This window comes from Silurus aristotelis (assembly GCF_946808225.1).
Source record: "Silurus aristotelis genome assembly, chromosome: 19".
NCBI classification, from domain to species: domain Eukaryota; kingdom Metazoa; phylum Chordata; class Actinopteri; order Siluriformes; family Siluridae; genus Silurus; species Silurus aristotelis.
This window is the reverse complement of record NC_139592.1, coordinates 10,775,721-10,797,554: the sequence shown is the minus strand read 5'-3', so window position 1 is coordinate 10,797,554 and position 21,834 is coordinate 10,775,721. Positions and strand designations below refer to the sequence as shown.

The following is a 21,834-nucleotide window of genomic DNA, read 5'->3' as shown; positions in this document are numbered from 1 at the left end:
ACTGTTATCGTTTTGATACTATGCCCAATTTATTAACCCTCCTTTACACAGTCCACAAATACTTGTCTATTATTTTTCCTGATTGAACTCAGTTTATTCTCTAGCTTAGTTAATATCTAATAATAACCTATTTATTAATTACATAATAGTATTTATTAATGTACTAACCTATGAGACACACACACACACACACACACACACACACACACACACACACAGACAGACAGACAGACAGACAGACAGACAGACAGACAGACAGACAGACAGACAGACAGACAGACAGACAGACAGTGTTTTCGATCAGATGTAGTGTTTGCATGTGTGTGTGTGCAGCATAAGCATATATGCACATATTTCAGACCATGATCAAGTCATACAGATTTTAATTTTACTCTCGAAATGCATAAGAGGAGCAGAGTACAAGCATGGGACAGGTTCAACCTATCCAGAACTACCATCTGTAATATAAAGAGGCAATGTGCAAAACAGTACTTCATAATAGATCAACTGTAGGCTCAGTAAAGACACTGAATGAACATATAGGCCCTGGAGGTCTGACAAACTGCATATAGGACAAGTAGTCTCCCCATCATATACAGTACACAGTTACTACACCTCCTCAGGAAGAGATAACAAAAGCACAAGAAGCAAGACAGCGACTGTTAAGACAATCATATAGGCAAGTCTACACATAAAGAGCATGTAGACCTTATCATTAAAATCTCTATATAATTTCTCTGTTATAATAATAATAATAATAATAATAATAATAATAATAATATTAATACATGTCGTGATGAATTACTACTAAACATATCTGGTAAACAATAACAGTTATAAAAACTGAAAGGCACTTTTTGTATGTCAGCTCATTGAATGGTTGAGTGAATACTGTATATCTTGGTATGTAGCCAGGCTGGGATCTCAGGCTGTCCAGTTATAATATTACAAGACCCCATTCTATATTAAAATGCTATTAAGCCTCTTCTACATCAAGACCACTTTAATCTAAACCCCCTGTACATTGTATCCCCCTTCCTAGTCCTCTCAAATTCTTTTCTCTCTTCAAGTTTATTTTGATATTGTTCAATATTCATCACTCCTTTTTTCTCTCTTTGACTGGGTGCATCTATTTTTTGTAGTTTCCAAAATGAATGGCATAGCGGTCACTAACACAGCGAAAAGTTGCAGGCTGAACTTCCCAATACTGGACTGGATTTTCATAAAGACTAATGCCATTGTAGAAGCTCTTCTTCGTGTGATAACTCCGAGGGCAGAAGTCATCCACACCTACTTTGGTTATGTTGTTCGAATGAAGGTACACCACCTGAAAGATTGAATTTAGTTCAGGATTAAGATTAGATTTGTTACTTCTTGTACATTTGTGTAATAGGCTAGCTTTTCTTGAGACAGCTTTCTGGTCCTGTCTCATTACTCGCAGCACTGAACTGTTCACAAACCTGTTCCGTTCCATCTTCACTGGCAGATCTGACCTATTGCAGATGCGACCTTGCCAAGCTTATTCACTGTGCTCTACTCACTGCCTGTTCCATGTCCACTCACCTGCAGATACTTCATGTCAGCCAGGCCTTTGGGGACATGGGTCATGTGGTTGTTTTCTAAATGCAGTTCTCTCAGGTTGGGCAAATAGGACAGACTGCCGCTCTCAATATTGCGAATGCTGTTAAAGCCCAGTCCCAGTCTGGCAACAGTAAAATTGTACAAAAATATATTCTTGTGAGAAACAGTACAGAATGCAATACAGAATATGATTAAAAAAAGCAACACACTGACATGGAAATCACATATCCCAAATAAATGTTTAGGTTAATCAGATACAAAAGAGTAAATCTTTGAAACCCATTGACAACAGGTCCTTGGTCAAATCCTGGTTGTTGTTTTTTTTATTCAAAGTGCAATAAATACAAAATTCTTAAATTTCCCTGTGTAGGTATCTGGATCTGAACGTTAGATGGCAGTGTTGCACAAGGAAGCCCATTTCATAACAACGCTGACAAAGTTGGGAAGTTTAGAGTGTGACTGACCTATATAGTTGCTTGTAGCGCTTCAGGTCTTCCAGCTCAATTGCTTGGATCTGGTTATGGTCCAAATGGAGCTCATGGAGGCTGTCTGGGAGATCTGAGAGAAGAGTGATTAATACAATACAATCAAACCAGGCACGTGTTTTGTATTGTGAGCAACTAAAAGAAAATCAGAGATTGCATGCGCTAACTTCATCCGTAAGCATGCATATTCATCCATTCCGGAAGACAAATATGCACCAGTAAATCTTCAAGTGTCCGGTTAATCATTTAAATATCTGATAAATATCTGGTTTAGCTAATCACCTTTAGGCACACCGGTTAGCCTGGCTTCTGAGATGCGCAGGTAGTTGAGTTTGAGACCATTGAAAGCTCCAGGCTCAAAGCCACCATTCTGAATGGGGTTCCCACCCATCTCTGAAAGGAAAATTTCGAAGGATGTTCAAAAATTTGTCTGAGCATCCACCACAAAACCAACAGTCTCCATCTAAAAAGGGAATAGTTGACACAAAGTGCAGTCACTGCTACACATAATAGTCAGGGAGCTCCAGACCTATGCAGTTCATCTTGCCGAGGCCAGCGAAGGCTCCTGCAGGCACCTTCTTAATACGATTTTCATGGATGCGCAGCTCCACCAGCGAAGGTGGCATGTTTTTGGGCACCGCTGTCAGCAGGTTCCTGGAAAAATAAAGCTTCTGTAGATGCTTTAATGGTGTGAAAGCCCTTGGATGAACTTTATTGATATGATTGTTGACCAATGACAAAGCCTGCAAGGATAGAGAGGAACAAAAACATATCAAACATTACAATCCAAGCTGAGCAAGTAATTAGTGGTACTCCAAATTATATTTTTTATATTTAGTTCAGCTGATAATATAACAGGTGATATTAAAGTTCAACCTTTAAATAATAGGCATAAATAAAAGATTACATTTGTGCATGAAATGTACTTTATAGGTATTGTGGTCCTTGCCTGGAATAGAGCACCATAGTACCATGACCTGGGACCTTTCGATCCACTGGGAGAAATCAAAATGGTTTCCCTGTCAGAAATGTTTCCAAGTAAAACTTCAATAGAAAGCTCAAACCCTTAAAAAAAGTACCTTTGAATAACCATATTTATATGGTGTTTTACATTAATTTCATTTATAGTATATTCTCATTTAATGGATTTGGCATGTCAAATATTGAGTTTGGGGCTCTAAATAACTGAGAAGGGGAAAAAAGTGCTTGGCTGTGTATTGGGACGGAACTAAAATATTCAGTTTGGCAAAAACCCACCCTCTCAGAACAGCAGGGGCATTCTGCTGAAAGACAACATGGTCTGTTTCAACATCCTGCGGAATTGGTTTGTCATCTTTCCTCCCACATATTTTCTTGTCATCTATGTATCTGTCCATCAGGCCTTTGACCCCCCAATAAAATTGGTCCTTGGAAAATGCCTCATTATGATCTGTCTTTCAACCTTACTTACATAAAGGTTACTGAGTCCTTTGAAGTCATTCTCCTTCAGCTCTGTAATGTGGTTGTTCTGCAGGTCAAGCAACTTAGTGTCAGTGGGGATGTTTGCAGGGACTGAGGACAAGCCTGAACAAAAACACATTGTAAAAATTATATTTTACAGCAGTTTTATACATAAGTATAATTCTATGTAAGTGTGTGTATGACAGAACCTATAAACATAGCAAACAGACAAAAAGCTTTATTCAAATTTGCAACCATGCAGACACACACAAACGCCATTCTAATGAGGACCTTCAACTGACTCAGTTATTGATGCTAATTAAACCTGACCCCTTACCTTAATGTCAGTTTCCAAAATGAAACCTTCACGCAATTAAAAATTTTTTGTTACCAGCCAAATGTCACAACAAGGATAAAACTATCAGCTATCCTTTGTGTAAAAATTTTTTTTTATTTGTTCCCCACCACAATATGCAGATGCTTATACACCATAGCTGACCATATGCTCTCCAGCTGATTTAGATAAACAGAAGCTCCTAGGCCAGTGCCTCTTCTGTCAGCATGCAACAGCAAATAAATAAAAATGAAACGTAACAGCCTAACTCTAACAGCCACTGCCACAGTGCTGAGATATGAAGTATTTATTGTAAATTAAAGCTTAATTGTTGTTTAGGATGATCCATGAACAATGAAGCTGTTTTATAGGCAACAGAGAAACTTTATGAGCATAAACACTAGTCACATAAACTAAGAGGTAACTATAACAATACTTTGTGCTAATAACATCTGATGGTTAAATGTGAATGTATATGTTGCAGTTGTTCAATGACATAAAACCTGCAGCAGGATATTCATGACCCCAAGTAGAGTGGAATGAATTATAACAGACTCTCAGCCTCTGTTTAATAGCAGTCTTTTCCAGTGCTGTAAATGTTACATTATGCTTATGGCTTGGAGTGGGTCAGAAATACCCACCAGAAAAATTTAATATCATTCATATTATTAAAGAACAGTCATAAAAAGTAAAAAGTAAGACATAATTATGCACTAGCTGGAGGAAATGCTCGCCTAGTAATTGACTGGCTGTGTGTCTGAATCATAAAACTGCAAAACAACCATTTTTTGGTTTGTTCTATATATGCTAAGCCTCATTAGGCATAGTTAATTCATTAAACTGAGATAGTCTTCTGTGCTGGTTGAAAATATTGGGAGGATCTGGATATTATTTGCAAGCATCTTTATTTGTTTCCTAGCTTGTTTCCCACCTGCTACTCCAGAAAATAAAAATTAAACCAACCTAGTTTCACAGTGTTTTATGAATATCCAACAAACCCCACAATCCAGCTGGGCTCCAACCACAACCAAAAACTAAATTATACCCCTACTACAAACCAACCACAATGTCCCACAAATCTGCACTCCAAATGCTGTCTTACATTTAAAAAAAAAAATCAGATCCATAATTGGCTTTTTCTTTAACCTTCTGCTTTAACATATTTAACATCTGTTTTAAGCACATATATACATATACATAACTTTATGGCCACCTGCCTAATATTATGTTGGTCCACTTTTTGCTGCCAAAACAGTCCTGACCCGTCGCACATTAACAGCATTAACTTCTTTAGCAATTTGAGGTACAGTTGCCCGTCTGCTGGATCGGAACACACAAGCCAGCCTTCACTCCCTACGTGCATCAATGAGCCTTCCTTCCTTGGACCACTTTTGATTGATACTGACCACTGCAGACTGGAAACCCTTGATGCCCAGACCCAGTCACCTAGACATTTCAATTTGGCACTTGTCAAACTTAATCAAAATACACTTGCCCATTTTTTCTGCTTTTAACACAGCAACTGTGAAGACTAAATGTTTACCTGCTGGCCAATATATCCCACCCACACATATCTGCCAGAAATGAACATCGCGGGCCTTTGATTGGATGGTCAGACAGCGCATTAGTCGGACACACAACCAGCAGCAAGAAAACTTGTTGAATTGTGTTCATTAGGTATCTTGCTTTATTAATAGCATTTATTCTCACTGCATGAGTCTTTAATGCAGCGCTTTGTCTTTCTGTGCAGGGGATCGTGCACAAACTCATTCATAAGCTTGCTCGCTGCAAGAGTTAATGTAACACAAGCAAGATACTGATATGTTTTTTAGGAGGTACAGGGAATCCAAATCAAACCCACACTAATAGTATTCAGAGACAGGATGGTACCAGGGACCTGAAACTGTGAGTTGCTATCTCTACCAGCTGCACCTTTGAGCTGCTTCAACTCAAATCCAATGGTTTAAAAGGTAAATGAGTAAAAGAGCATATTAGTCTAACTTTGGATGGTTAATGGTTTTTAAATGTGTTTTACTTGAGCTTAAACCCTGTGTTGTAGATTCTTTAATGCATTGCCAGAGAAACAAACAATAAAACTTTTGAGGATGCTAGATGGATAATTTTTGTCTAACAATGTCTTTATTATGAAGCAAAAGACATTTTAACTACACAAATAAAATTTTGTGCACTCCCCCTCTCTTTTCTCTTCACACCGCATGTGTTATTAATAGTTTTTTGGCGAGACTTGAATAATGACAATGCAGTAATGACAATTTTAAACAGTTTCCTGTAAAACAGCATATTTCTTGTTAGCAGTGGGAAACACAGGGTGGAAAAACGCCAACAGATATCACTTTTTGGCATGCTCCATTTAATAAGGACTACGTTCCCAACATCTAAAAGCTCAGGAGATAAACAAATCATCCATTTTGTCCTAAATTTGCAGGCAAAATCCAAATTTTCCAAATTAAGCATTTCAACATGTATGTCTGCAGGACGTCACACAATTTCCTTTTAATTTTGGTCAAATATCCTGTGTCTGTCCCAAGAACAACATGGAATTCCATCTTGATACTTGCAAGGAAGTTACACAGAAAGATCTCGTTTGCCATCAAAGGCCACAATTTCTCCAGGCTATTTGGGTAAATCCCTTATGAATATCTGTATTTTTTTCAAAGTCTCCCTCTTGGACTAACTACTAAGAATGTCACTTTTTGCTGCTGCCTGAGATAGAAGGGTTGAGGATATCTTTTTAATTTTCACTTATCCTTGAAATTATGTATTTGCTTGTTTATAGATGTGTGGCTCTCTTGTTTTTTCTTCTCCTTTATGAACACACACACACACACACACACACACACACAGACACACACACACACACACACACACACACACAAACCCATATTACTTACCCAGGTCAGAGCACTGTACCACTTTTAGCTGACACTGGCACCCAAATGGACACATAGGAATCTGAGATATAACATCTGGGGGTTCTGTAGCCGAGCCATCCTCTTCATCTCTCATCATTACTGTCAGACCACCCTCGTCGCCATCAATGCCAAAGTCCCAAAAGCCCCTCTGCTCAAAGGGCAGTGCAAGTGAGAGCGAGGTGACACTGGTCACTCTCAGCAGTAGCAGGAGAGAGAAATAGGATAACATCACTGAGATATTGATAGAGCACAACCACCTATGCTCAGACCTGCAAGAAGGAACCAGACATAGATAGAAATTAATGAAGTAAACCTGTTAAATAACAAAAACATTTAGCATTCACATTAATATTTATATTTTGATTAATTGTTTTTTGAGTGTACTAGGTCTATTCTAAAAGTTTTGGTAAAACAGTGGTTTAATTAAAGGGTGTTCTACTACTATTATGTACTTCCAAACTGGACAGACAGAAAAAAATATTTTGAAATATGCTTACAAATGCACAGAAAAAGTAATTACACACCAACAGAGAGCAATGCAATAATGGGCCTACTGTATTACATAAATTCAGACCAGCTTCTCTTCAACAACATTTTTTTTCTCATATATTAGCAAAGTCAGCACATCTGTTTAGCATTATTTCAAGAGAAACCTTTGAATAAATAGCCAAGTATGCCATGCATACATTTACCAGGGTGACAATCCCTAAAGCTGCACTGGAAAAATATATTACACCATGGTAATCCAGTAACTATCTGATCTCCACATTTCAATGCTGTCATATAAACTATATACAATAATATTATAAACCATATGCAATTTTTGAATTATAGCTTCATTACATTATTTAGTACAGGAATATAGTTAATATGAAATATTTTTATTTATCCCCTCTTTTACAGCACATAAACATAGTTTCTGTTTCCCAAGTCAAAAGAAAAGCTTTTACTCTGTTGTTAGATGACTGAGAGTTCAAATTCTGGCTAAGGCTAAAACTGATGCCGCTGACTGTCAAAGAGACACTGAATACAAAAGAGGGTAATTACCATTTTCTTTAAGTTTGTTAAGCTTTGACACTGTATGAACAGCTAAAGAAGACAAGTTGAACAGAAGAAACGCTGTACACTTAGAGAAATAATTAGTTGGTGCCTTGCCCTTTCTAAATCACACATAATAGTGGAGAACAAACAAACAAACAAATCATTTTTTTAATAGATGCAGTGCTTAAGATGGTTTCTGTCTTGGCACCAAAGTATAGACAAGTTTAAGGTGAACTTTGCAGCCATACATATGAAATATACAGCATCTTATTATAAGAAAAAGAATATATAAAAAACCTTTTCCGCTGTCATCGGAACATTGGTAAGGAGTCCCAGGCCTGCCCCATGTGGGAACTCAGAGGATCCACTGAATAACATGTCAATGTGTTAATTTAATCATTGCCAAATACTATTTTATATTCAGAAACGCATTTTGAATACTAATACTTGTAAAAGAAATTCAAGCAGAATAGAGAAAAATATGAGACAACTTGTGTGCATATGTGTGTCTGGGTCAGGACTGATTATACAGTTTGTGGTGGCTGTGGAAAAGTCTAACAGGCCTTTACAAACACACAAGCTATTCATTAGACAGGAAAGAGAAGGTGGGGCTATTTCTGTCATTCAGGCCGTATGTTCGTGTCTGGGAGAGTGGACAGAAAGTTCATGATGTCATGCCTGAACATGTTCCAGTTGAGGGTGATTGTGTCTCAATGTGACAGGAATTAAGATGAGCTAACAGTTCACTCTGTGGCAAAGGAGTTGAAACTGCCAGAACACTGCTGATACTACAAAAATACAAATTAATTTTAAACCAAGTTTAATTAAGGCTTTCACTGCCTTCCTATGTGTTGATCCCTGAACGTGAACAGTGGTTAACCTTTTTCAGTCAGTATTCCTACAGTATACCAGCAATATCTTAATTACAAGATCTTCTTCAGGCATTCCAGTTGTACTATCCACTATGGATAATACTAAGAAGGTATTTCACCTTAATTCAGTGAGTTGAAAGCATTAACCGGCCCAAATGCCACACCCAGATATTCAATCTGACCAGTATTAGTAATGAAGGTGCTCTTCCCCTCACTTCTGATTTTCATGGTAATAGTAGAAACAGAAAACATTTTCAATTATCAAATCCTGACAACTGTACGAAAAGAAAGATCAAAGTCAACAACCGATTGTTGACCTTGGTTTATATTGAAAACTTTCTCCAGAATTCTTGCCAATTTCCAGGTGACTGAACACTTCTCAGCATTCCTGCTCAAAGATAGTGAAGAACAAAGAAGTGGGTCAATGTTTATGGTTTGCAAGCAGCTGGCCTTGCAAGGACACTGAGGTCTGTAGAGCATACACCTCCACTCAATCCCAAAGTCATGCCATGCAACAAGGATTTATATAATAAAAATCGAGGTGAAGACAATCCGGGTCAGTGGCAAAAATAGATACAAGACAAACAAACAAAAGGAAGAATTTAGATGAGTGGGTGAAGAAGGTCAGCATACCAAAAATGCTTTTATCCACAAAAAAGAAAAAATAATAATCAAGTGGCTGAGAAAGTAACAAACTTGGCCAACAAGGACATATATAAGAACACTATCCAAAAACCATAGCTCAGAAGTTTTTGTGTTTTGTATTAGTTACCCAGCAAACTTCCAGACTAAATGATCAAAAAGCACCATGACCTGAACCCTGTGTGTAGCTTAAATCTGGTAAGATTTTTGCATTATTTGCACAGCTAGTGGTTAAATATAAGAAAGGTTTTAAAAGTTATTGGTCCAGTAAACCCATAAAAAAATTACTATATGTTTTAATACAATCACCATTCTTCTTAAATCTTAACCTCACTATTCAAGTATGATGTTACAACATTCTTTTTACTGCTGAGAAAATAAATACAGCTGGACTATGCAAGGGCAGGACCTTTGATCTGTCCCCTGAACAGCCCACCAAAGGAAAGGGAGTCAGGAATATTCACCAAATATATGATTCACAGTCTCACTGCCTTACTGGGTATGAATTACAATCAGCATTAAAATCAATCCCATGAAAGTCTCACATCTTTGTTCAAAAACCGAAAACTATAGCGGGCATTTCTCTCATGCTGTTGACTTAAATAAGAATCTTTATACAGTTTGTTCCTATTTGTAAAAATAGCAGCTAAATTATACCATACACCCAGTTCGGCTTGAGGAGGAATGCTGGGACCAAGAAAAACTAACCCACTGGTCTCTGTATCTTGCTTGTCCTGCAGTCTACAAAATATGTTATAGCACTATAGCACTGCATTGCAAATAAGTATATATTTTATTCTAAAACTGAGATATTATACACCGTTTTTAAAAATACATTTTATTCAGATACAACAAACAGCAAGCTTCAATGGTATTTTATGATGTGGACAGATTTTAATCAAGAATCTGATCAGCAGGCGATGTCAGCTGATTTCAGATACACAGAGACTGGCTAAACTGTGAATTGTAACGGAAAGATCTGAATAAAGTTTCTCAAAAATGTCTGTATTGTGCAAATGCACACAAACATTTTTAAAGCTAAAAGGCCTGAGCCACAGATGAACAAGTGTTACACCAAAGAATAGTTTCTCTTACTTGACCACATTCCCCTTCTTCAGGGAATACAGGAAACTATTTCTGTTACCCATACAGCCACTGTGTTAGTCTTAGTGGTGCAGTGGTGTGTGTAAGAGAATGAAAATGGACACAGACTAAAAGAATAATAGAGTGCACTGTGATGGGAACTATAGACAGAGAGCTGATTCAAAAGACATTGAACATGCAAATGGTATAAAAGCAATGCAGACACACAAGTTTTAATAACCTCATACACAATGAAGACAACGTGTTCACATTAGGACTCTGAAACAAGAAAGGTTTTAACTTTCAAGCTTGTGCGTCAATCCTCATAAAAGTTTACAGTTATTATACGTCTGTTATAGCCTCCACCTAGTCTGAGGACTTCAAACATAAATGTAAAAACCATTCATTAGGACTCATTTTGATTATATTTGATTCTTACATTGACATATAGAGCAGCCAGCAAATAATCCCCCTCTAGGTAGCTAAGCATGTCTGAGTACTACAGTAAAACAGCAATAGTGTGTCTGAATGGGACACTTTCAAAAGTTGAAACCCTAGCTAACAATGCTAATAATGATTGCCAGCATCATCACAATAATTATAAAAAGTCAGGGTTTTGCAAGAAAAAAGGTTCTAAAGTCTAGGGTCCAAGTCATATTCATAAGTGTAACTCTACGCAAGTACAAATGTGTCATCAGATTGGTGGCACAGTGGGAGCAATGAATGAAAAAAAACAGTGTTCGTTAATAACAACCTTGCTAGAGGACATTTTTAATTTTCTAAAATAAATAATGCTAAAACTAGGGCTTCAATTTAGAATAATTTAGTATTCCTACACTTCTGTCAGACATCCACAAAAATGAAAACATATTCATTTCGATAGATAAAAATAGTTAAGGTATTTGATTATGGAAAGTACTGGTAAATGTCCAGTAATGACTAAAAAGCAACATACATTTAGATTAATCACAGAGTTTCTGTCAGTGCCATGCCAAATTTAGGAGGGATAAAACATGCACTTATTAGTTTTGTCACTATAAAAGACAATGAACTGACAAACTTTATGTAACCTTAGTTACCAGCAGGGCAACATTTTCCAAAGACTTTCTGTGTCGTTGACCCATATGAGTGACATCAATTGTTAAAACAGACAATTATTTAATGTAGGGCATTTTTACTCTCATTGAAAAAAATGCCCTCTTCCTTTTGTGAAGTTCATTCACTTTTCTGTTCCCTTACTAACTATTGGGTGGTTCCTATATATGAATGCTTGGCTGGAATTAATTACACTCTCAGCTGTAATTTGGTGACTTGGTTCCTAAAAAAGCCCCTTCTTGGTAAAGTGTGTGACACCACACTTTGGATGTGGTGTCTGACTTGAAACGGCACAAGTTAGTCGAATAAGCAGAAAACGTATGCAAATGTAGACCTATTGACATTGAAACCAATCCACACAGCCTAATAATCTAATAAAAAATGTTAGGCATTGTTGGTGATACTGTATGTCTGCATAGTAATATTGTGTAAATACAAATAAAACTTTAAAGGATAAAGGTTGAGTGGCAAGGTGAGGGGAGATATAAATTGGAGAGAAATAAGTTGCCTTTTCTAATTATTAGCGAAAACGTTATTAGCTAAAAGCATGGCTCAAACACTGTGAGCCTAACAAGTACATACTTACAGTGCATTGTTGTGAAACCCCCAATATTCTGTGCTTCTAGGGAATTTTGTTGCAACTATTTGCCACCAGATTAGTTTGCAATTGTGTGCAATTAGTGTGCCTTGCAATCTTAATATAAATACACCTGTTTTTGAAAGGCCACAGAGTTGCACCAAAACAAATGTAAGGGTTTCATTAATGGCTTGATCATGTATGTAATATTTGATTTATCCATTTATTAGCAAACTATATTTGAAACTATATTTATATAATTTATATAGTCCTTTTTAATGTCTAATTCATTTGCAGGTTGTAACAGTAAATTTTCTAAAAGGGGTGCATTCTTGTGAAAGTTGCAGATTTAGAGTTCTCAGGCTTCAAGCTTTACTTCTACGTCCTAATGCCAAGGGCTGAAGTGTACAATAGATGGCGCCATGCTTCCTTCCCTTTGGGCTGGGCCAGGAAGCATTTTGGGGTCCAGAAGAATACAGGGGCTATAGAACATGTGAAGTAAGCGCATGCTCCTGTTAAAGTGGAGTTGGGATGAGGTCTTATGTAAGATTTTTCTCAAGGAGGCCCAACATTTTTACAAATGTGTCCAGACATGGCTTCATTTTGTTTATGGTCATGTTTTCAAGCTAATACTAATATTTCCCCTGAACTTAATTTGTTAATGTAAGGGTATTATTAATATAAAAATATTTGTACAGCACACCAAATAAAATATAATGAAGCTTAAAGACTATTAAAACATGACTATTAGACCATTTTACAGACACAAAACATCTTTGAGTCACTGTCATGGAGATTTAATAAGAGAGCATTTGCAATCAGAGCATTTAAAAAGATTGCATGGCACACTAAGGTCAACTTCCTTCAACTAATCTTGAAACTTCTGGTGGCAAATGACTGCACACTAACTCCCTAGAAACACTAAATATCTTCATTGCTTGTCTTCATTGCTTGTCTTCATTGCTTTGCATCTGAATTGTAAAGAAAGCAATGAATTTCACAACAATGGGGTGAATACCTTTGCAATATTTAGGTCTTTTAAATCATTATTACACTAAAATCTAATCATCTGATTGGATTCATTGCTTTCTTTACACTTCAGATGCAAAGCAATGAAGACAAAAATATATGTATGCATGTTATATGCATGTGTATCTTCCACTCACAATCATAATCTGTAGGTTAGCTGAATTTTTTACATGCATCAATAGTCACATTTGACTCAAATAACCTATAATAAGACTGTTCATGTAGATTCCTGAGATATTACACTAAGAGAATGTTTAATGTTTTAAACATAATAATCCTGAATCAGATCACAGAATCCTGCATGAGAGTCCTTCTTCCTAATCTTAAGCAAATTGGCTTAGTAAGACATGTGTGATGATCTTGGCAGAATGCCAATGGTTCTAAGCATAAAATGTGTTTTACCTGTATTAACTTTCAACTTTTTTTGTTTGTTTCTGTGAATGATTCCTTTAAAATCATGCGAGTCTCTTTTTACACCCTGGAGCGACATCTAAAGACACTAATACACATTACCACAAAACAACTTTATATCAGTGCACCTCGCATGGGAGACCGTTTGACCCAAGCGCTGAAGAGAACCAGGAGACAGCAATACTTCTTCAATACTGCTTTAGATTAATGTTACAGTTTATGAGCTAAACTTTTAACTAAACTGATTTTATTCGGTCAGCAGCATTGAACAGCAGTCGCAATTATACCAAGTTATCAACAAACATATAGGTATATGGTTAACTTAAAAATTTTTTTTTTTTTAAAGTACAGAAAAGAGAAACTAACTTACCTTTGGTTAAACAGCAATATCGCCAAATCCTCTCTGAGTCAACAGTCCCTTTCACTTGAACTAGTCTAAATTCAGTTGCATAAAAATAAATAGAAAGTTAAATAGAAAGTAAACGGAGCTAGGTCTGTTTTTTCCCGGTTATCAGGTCTGTATTGTGCGGCAGTGTGGAGGACTGCAAATCCTTCACAAACTCAGCACGAAACAGAGGAGCCTGGGGAAAGCTCAGCCCAGAACTTCTACCAACCTCTCCCACACAGGATGCTCAGGAAGTCCACACAGCCTGTAATATAGACTATGATTGCTATATAAAACGCGTTTATACATTATAAAGTACTGAGCTTGCACTCATTGTATGCTGTATCAGCCTGATTATGATTATATGCATATAGATAATTTAATACCCGCTAATGGTTAATTGTTTCTACACCTGACTGTGTAGCTTAATGACTTTTGTGAAACTATTGGTATTATTTAAAAAAGGTTTTTGGATATTTCTATGCTTATTAACTGTTATGATCAGATTTCATTTTGCTTGTTTCCTGATTCAATTTCCGGGCGCCGGGTGGTGATGGTGGTGGGTGGGTGTTTGGGTTGGTGGGGGGGTTTACTTTGTTTTCATACAAAGAAAGAATCTTCATGGTACAGGTGTATTTGAAGCTCCTCCTATTAATCAATCAATCAATCAATCAATCAATCAATCAATCAATCAATCAAAAGCTGTAGGATCCCAGTGCTTTAAAACGTTAATTTAAAATGATCCAAATCAGTTATTTAAGATATTGTGGGTTCTAAATCAGTATAAACATTTCCCTACAGTACACCTAGACTTTAACAATTATTGGAATCTAAATCATTCTTGTGTTAGCTACACAATATATAACCGGTCGAAGAATACACACTCAACGAGACCCACAACATTTAGTTTTTGTAGCTTCCTGCCAATGCATTTAGTCTTCTATGGTGTCTCTGGTCAGGAAACCATCAAACATGCCAAAAATAGGGAAGAAGTACCACAATGAATTGCTGCACTCTTCAACATTAATCATACAGTAGCTGTGGGCTCGAACCACAAGAATGAATCAGGTTATTATACAGTGAGTTTGATACGAGACAAATGCACTACCAGCTGCTAGTAAACTGCAGTGATTAGTGTCCATCAGACTTTCATGTGAAACAGTAACAAAATGAAAAACAGTATAAAGAAAAACAGTATAAAGTGTGTTTCTCATTGTATTATTTCTAGAACCTGTTCTGGTAGTGTTAATTAGGAACCTTAGCTAAGACAAACATAAAAACACACACACAAACAAACACACACACACACACACACACACACACACACACACACACACACACACACACACATACGCACGTGCAGATGTGTTACTTAAACCCATACATTAATAGAGCAAAGAATGAATTACAGATGACCAATAAAAACATGATCTCCAGGATTTATTATGTGCATGCAATTCATTCATAAGCTGACGTAGCGAATCAGCCTTGTGCAGAGCATAATACTGATTTATTTATACAGCCTGCTTCTTATTTCCCATTGGCAGCACTTGCTGTTTTTCAGTTTAGATTTGATGAAGTCCTTCTTGTGCTAGCATTCACTTAGTCATGACAAATTAAGATATAAGCAGTGTGCACTTTATTTACAGTTTTTGATTGTATTTGAAATAAAGGTAAGTTTTTCCACCTGTATTTTCCAAAAGCAAATATCAATCCATGTACTTACTGATAATAGTAGTTCTTTTTTAAATATACTTCCACTGCATATTTTCATTGCATATTTACTCAGATATCACTGACACCTAGATATTACAGTAACGAAGTAAATGTAATTCGTTAATGTACTTAAATAGTTTTTTCGCGTTTCTGTGTTTTACTCAAGTATTTCCGTTTGGGAAAATATATCTACTATTTCACTACATTTCAAAGTGAAATATCTTACATTTTACTCAACTACATTTAGCAAAATCAGTCTTCTCTTTTTATTTATCAATGGATAAAATCTTAACAGGTCAATCACGCGCAACTCACCAATCAGGGTAGAGCGCGCGCTCTGTTTTAAACTTGTTTTGATTGCCGCTTGGCAGTGGCGGATTTAGGCATAGGCGACATTAGAAAAAAATGTTTTGGTTTTGTTTTTTTGGCCCCTCATTTGTACGGTCGCGTCATTTATTATATTATGTCACGTTCAATGAACCTGGTCGGGACTCGCAGTGTGTACCACCGCCCGGAGAAGTTCCCTCACTCACACGCTCAGAAAGAAGAGGCGGGGTTTGGGTGACGTCACGTCAGTAAAGAGCGCTGAAGACAAAAAAGGCCTGACAAAAAAGGCCTAAACCAATAGGAGTCTAATTAAAAAAATAAAAAAAAATAGAAAAGAAGTAGGGGAGAAACGTGCACAAGATAAAGGTGTGTATGCAGCTCCATTACTCATCTAGCTATGAGGATAGTATATGCTAATGCATTTAATGAAATAGGCTATAATCTGTATATCACTTAGTTGAATTTTCTTCTTTTTATTATATTTCTTTCAACTTGCATAACATTATAATGTATAGTATGTAGCTTAATATAATGTATGTAGCTTGCAACAAAACAATTACAGCCTAACTAGTTTAATTGGATTGCACTTTCTGATTTAACACTTTCTGATTTGGTTACCTTTAATTGAAGTGATCTCATTAGGGTTTTCTGTGGTTGTACTGAATAGGTTCTGAACTGAGTTCAGTAAGGGGAATCTCCAGTGCAGATTAAAAGGCTCATTTAAAATACATATATTATAAGGATATTTGACACGCTGATAAGGAAGTCCAGCTCAGTACTGGGAATTCCGCTGGACACTATACAGGAGGTGAGAGAAAGGAGAATGGGAGCTAAACTATCATCATTGCTGGAGAACGACTCTCACCCGTGTATGAAACAGTTTAGTCTCTGAGCAGCTTCTTCAGTGACAGACTGTTACATCCACATTACAAGTGTCTAAATGGAGCGATATTGAAGGTCTTTTCTCCCTGCTGCTATTAGACTCTACAATCAGAGCTGCTCCTAATGAACCAGTCATCATAATACACACTGTTAACACGTTTGTTTTTTTTTACTGTGCAATAAAAATAAGTTTTGTGCAATAACAACTGTGCAATAACACCATTTTAAACTGTGCAATATTTCCTAGCACAATTTGTTTGAATGTGTAACTTCTGTATTGTTTGTTTCTTAATCTTTTGTATTTATACACTGTGATGTATATATTTAAACTATGTCTCTACTTAAAATATTTGCAAATTATTTTCTTTTTCTTTGCTGCTGTATCATCGGAAACATTGTATCTTATATAGATCAAAACATCGCATCTTATATAGATGTTGTATGTATCTTGTGGCTACATTTAGCCAAGGAGTTGTATAGTCCTTGGTTTTGAAAGTTTGATCAATTTTGCATAATGTCATGTGTATTTAATTGTGCAATGAATGCATTTAGGGCAATATTTATACATGAAATGGAGCTCTCAGAAATGTATTCAAATTTGTGGACCGCTTTGAGTATATGTCTTACTCATCCAGTGACGGTAGCTGAAGCACAGAATTTCAAACCTAAAACTATTCAAGGGGGAAGATGGTAGGTCATGGCGTGGTTCACCTACAGCGTCATTCTAACTAGACCCACCATTGCCTCTTGGTGGTATCTTCTTAGCACGAACATACAGTTCAGCATCATTTCAACAGCAAGCAGAACATTTTAAGAGTAATAAATGATGGAAGAAACCAATGACTTTAACTTGCCACAACACCTGTGGCCTTGATAATTTATTAGATATCAATCAGTGTTTAACTTATTAATATCATTCTATTAATAGATTGATGTGCTAAGAGTAACATTAGAGTCTTTTCACATAAACTACGTCAATTAAGCAACAGTCTGATAAAAATGATAATAAGACATTATAGCCATAATAAAACATAATACTTAGATACTTATGTACATTTGAAGGCAAATAATTTTTGTACTTTTACTCAAGTGAAAGTCTAAAGGAAGCACTATTACTGAAGTAATATTTTACCTACTGTATCTCTATTTTTGCTTAAGTAATAGCTTTGTTTAATTCATCCAACACTGATATCCATGAACAAAGGGAAAAAAATAAATGATAGGGAAAAACATATTTGCACACTATATTAAAAATATACAAGTTATACAACACTTTGTGCAAAATCACTCTCAATTATTGCATGTATAAGCAAAGATTAGGGATTAAATCAAGAAAACTGTCACCATGTTCCAATCTTTAGCTGTAAAGTCTGATATGGTCTTCTGCTATTCATCTGATGTCCTTTGCATTATGAAATGCTTTTCTGCTCACCACACAAGGTACCACAAGGTTGTAAAAAATGCTTGTTTGAAATACTATAGACTTCCTTTCATCTAAGACCAGTCTGTTTATCCTCCTCTGCTCTCAGTGCAAATAGGGCACTCATCAATATCATTGAATGTATCATGATGTTAAGACATTATAAATATATGATAAATCAACCACTTTCTTTTTAATATGGTCTTGCCTTGTGTCTCTATCGATCTCCTGCTGTTCTGTTCTTCTACTCACTTTTTGGTGCTACAATTATTTAATTATATTAATGTACATGCCAAAGCTCCTGTCTGACAAATCAGGTTTTTCATTTGTAGATGCTTTTTACACACTCTCTGAATATAACTGGCTGAAAAGAACACAGAAAGAAAACAGAAAGAACTTTTAATCTGGAATAAGAATAAGCAGCCTTGAACCAAGTGGATGTCTTTTTTAATACAATAGTTTTACCTGGATTAATATTTGAAAACATCTTAAAAGTTGTGCCAAATATTCATAACATGTGACTAAGAAGCAATATGTTATGTACATTTTAACAGATTTAGGCACATGTCATGTTAACTGCAGATTCATCTATTCACCACACATCCTGTAATTTCCACAGATGTCATTTGTCCCTCTTTCATACACAGTGTAATTGTGAAATGCTGTGTCTGGGTTTGTGTTGTTCTGTTCCATGTGTGAACTGACCACAGGGGGATTGTCGACATCTGCACCATCTCCATCCCCTAAAATAATAAACACAGGAAGCTCCTACTGCTGATCAAGAGCTGACATATGAGACAAAATAAACATTTGTTCATTTCAGGGAAATAAATTAAAATCAGCACAGTTCAGTTTAATCTATAATTCTCATTTCTTTAAAACATTAATTTAAAAATCATATCTATTACCCATTCTAGACATGTAGTTTAGTTTTATTTTAGATTTTTAGCAGCTCAGTGTTGCAGTGGGTTGTGTTGTTAAGATGTTGACTTAAAGCTACTGAGTTTTCTCTGTTTCTTTGTGGGGTTACTCTGTGTTAACTGTGTTAACTGAGTTTCTCCCTAAAACACAAGTAGTTGGTTTGCCTACTCTAAATTGCCCCTAAGTATGAGCATACCATCAAGTTTGTATTCAAGCCTCACACTTAGTGTTTTTAGCTAGCCTATGGATCAACCATAGTTTTGACCAGGATAAATACATCACCAAAGAAAACTGTATTAAATAAAGTACATCATCCTAAAAAGCTGTTTTCATGCTATATTACTTATTCTACACAGAAAATGGGTATTGCACCTGCTTCATACCCAGTGCTGGGATGGTTTTTGGAGTGGGATATAGTCCCTGACAAAAAAAAAAAAAAAGTTTTAGGAAGAATTTAAGATCCTGCCTATATTTGTGCCAGACATTAGATTTGTTACATTACATTTAATAGATTTACATTATTGATATGAAGGGTGGAAAAAAAAATACTATTAGCATGATTGTTGATTGTGTATACATATTTAAATTGTAAAGTGGATGCATCACTTTTTAACAATTGAACTGTTTAGCTCTTTTGAAAAATCTATGAAATACCTGTTTATTGTAATATTGATAGCACCTGATTGAAATCACAAATGAATGTGAATTGTGACTTTTATATTAAAATTCAGGTTTTTAACAATGAATGAAATATGAGGTGTGTCTTGTGTGTTTGTGCTCAAACAGATCACCTTTAATTTCAAACCTTATCTTTTAGCAGCTGTTGAATTTTAACATACCACTTGCCACATGCAAAAAATAGTCTGAATTGGGTCAGTAAAAATACTGGAATAGATTTTTAGAATCGTGGCATGTTAAAAACACTGGCCATAGATCTTTAGTGTTCTTATTTTAATGAATTCAGACAAGTCACAGTTGGAGGAGGATAGCAGGGCAATTCAAGAGCTGACAACACTGTTGCTTGTGTATTAGAATACTATAAAAGTTACTGTCCTTTAGAAGATAGTCAGCAACAGTTAGAAAACAGCACAAGGAGTACAGCGTAAGACACTGCTGCTGACCTATGACATTTAATATGACATTTTCTAAAAAGAACTGAGACCAAATGCTTCCCAGTGTGCAGAGCAAAAGCATGCCTAAAATGGGTGCTTTCTGAGGCAGCCACCCTCTCAATAAAACTGTACAATTATGTGGATTGGAGAAAACCGCACACAGGCAGCGGGGGAGTTTAGAAAGGTAACATGTGATTACATGTTTGGCAAAAAAACAAGCTGCTGTCCTCTACATACTGTAACAGGGTTAAGAGGGTGGTTCATTCCTCACAGCTGTGCTTTACACTCTTAATTATGCATCCAGAAATTAGATTTTAACACTGAGGGAACCGTATATAGACCCAGTGCTTGGCAAAGACACAGAAAATTGAAAATGAAAATTGTATGATGTGCTTGGTGTACATGATCACCTTAAAACAGTTTTTTTTTACTCTCACCCATTTCATATCACATCATTTATTTTTACCTCAATTAACTAATCTTGTACTGTCAAATGTACACAAACATTTTCAGGCGTTGTTACACTGTATTTTTTTACTGAAGAGTCAAAATAACTTTCACTTTAGTCTCTCTGTCTTTTCTATAACCATTTATAGTCCTTGTGTGTTTCTATCCTTCTGTGCACTGAAACCTTTTTGGATTGTTGGGCTTCATTAGATGCAAATGAGCTGTTTCTAAAACCTTTGTAAACCTGGAGTGAAATTTTCAGTTCGACTCTCATACATTTACACACTTTACTGAAAAAGATTGATAAATGTGGTCCATTGTGCAGAATAACTTAAGCAGTGTTTGAGCTATAAATAAAGGCCTGACAATATTAGTTAGACATCATCTCTTTGGAACAAAAACTGATTGAATGCAGATTAAGCCAACATTCATGTGAGGCACAATGTCATCTCTGTTATGGGGACTTTTGTTGAACTGTCTGAGTTGGCAAAAATAAAAAATAAAACTACAAATAACAAGCTTTTTTGGGCTTTCTGTCCCATGTCAAGTGTTGAGTCAAATACCTTTAAATATATAATTTTTGAGTTGGGCTGTTTATACTTTTAAATAGGTTTGAACATCTTTATGGGGTTTTGGTGAATAGCAACCACTGGGTCAGACAGGTAAATACTGAAATTATGATTAATGGAAAAGTACACAGACTGGAGAGAGAATGAATAAAAACCAGCATGTTCGGTGGAGTTTTAAAAAGTAGGCCTCAGTTGCTTTGGTTATGAAAAACTGAATTATATCAAATGTTTATTGTAATAAATTGGTGTTTTGTTTGTGTATGTGCAGTCTGCAATGGTCAGTATGGTCAGAAAGCCTGGGCAATTGATCTAATGTGTGGTAAACACATAAATAGAGGAATGAGCAAGCCTCACAGATAAGTGTTCTTGTAAAAATTTTGCTGGCTTTGGTTTTTGTCAGATTGTGTAAAGTCAGAGGGACAGAGGAGGCAGGACAAGCAAACAAGAAAAACATTGTATGCAGGAGGAATTAAAGTCAAACTGGCACAAGCACGAAGATTAAGGCATAAAAGAATCGATTTGGACATTACAC

General features: G+C 36.1%; 1 protein-coding gene across 3 annotated transcripts; it reads right to left on the bottom strand.

The window, feature by feature from the left end:
• Nucleotides 1-366: 366 nt before the first annotated feature.
• bgnb (biglycan b) lies at nt 367-15,960 on the bottom strand. Of its 3 annotated transcripts, XM_083569577.1 has the most exons (9): nt 13,894-14,086; nt 8,112-8,181; nt 6,753-7,042; nt 3,517-3,629; nt 2,596-2,809; nt 2,349-2,459; nt 2,046-2,139; nt 1,564-1,702; nt 367-1,327 (listed from the first exon to the last, which is right to left on the bottom strand). In XM_083569577.1, exons 3-9 carry the CDS (start codon nt 7,000-7,002, stop codon nt 1,130-1,132), a joined length of 1,119 nt encoding a protein of 372 aa, XP_083425703.1. In that variant the 5' UTR covers nt 7,003-7,042; nt 8,112-8,181; nt 13,894-14,086; the 3' UTR covers nt 367-1,129. The 3 variants fall into 3 exon arrangements, with proteins under 3 accessions (XP_083425703.1, XP_083425704.1, XP_083425702.1); XM_083569578.1 differs by lacking the exons at nt 8,112-8,181; nt 13,894-14,086 and adding an exon at nt 15,940-15,960; XM_083569576.1 differs by lacking the exon at nt 8,112-8,181 and having other exon boundaries at nt 13,894-14,166.
• Between the last annotated feature and the right edge of the window lie 5,874 nt (nt 15,961-21,834).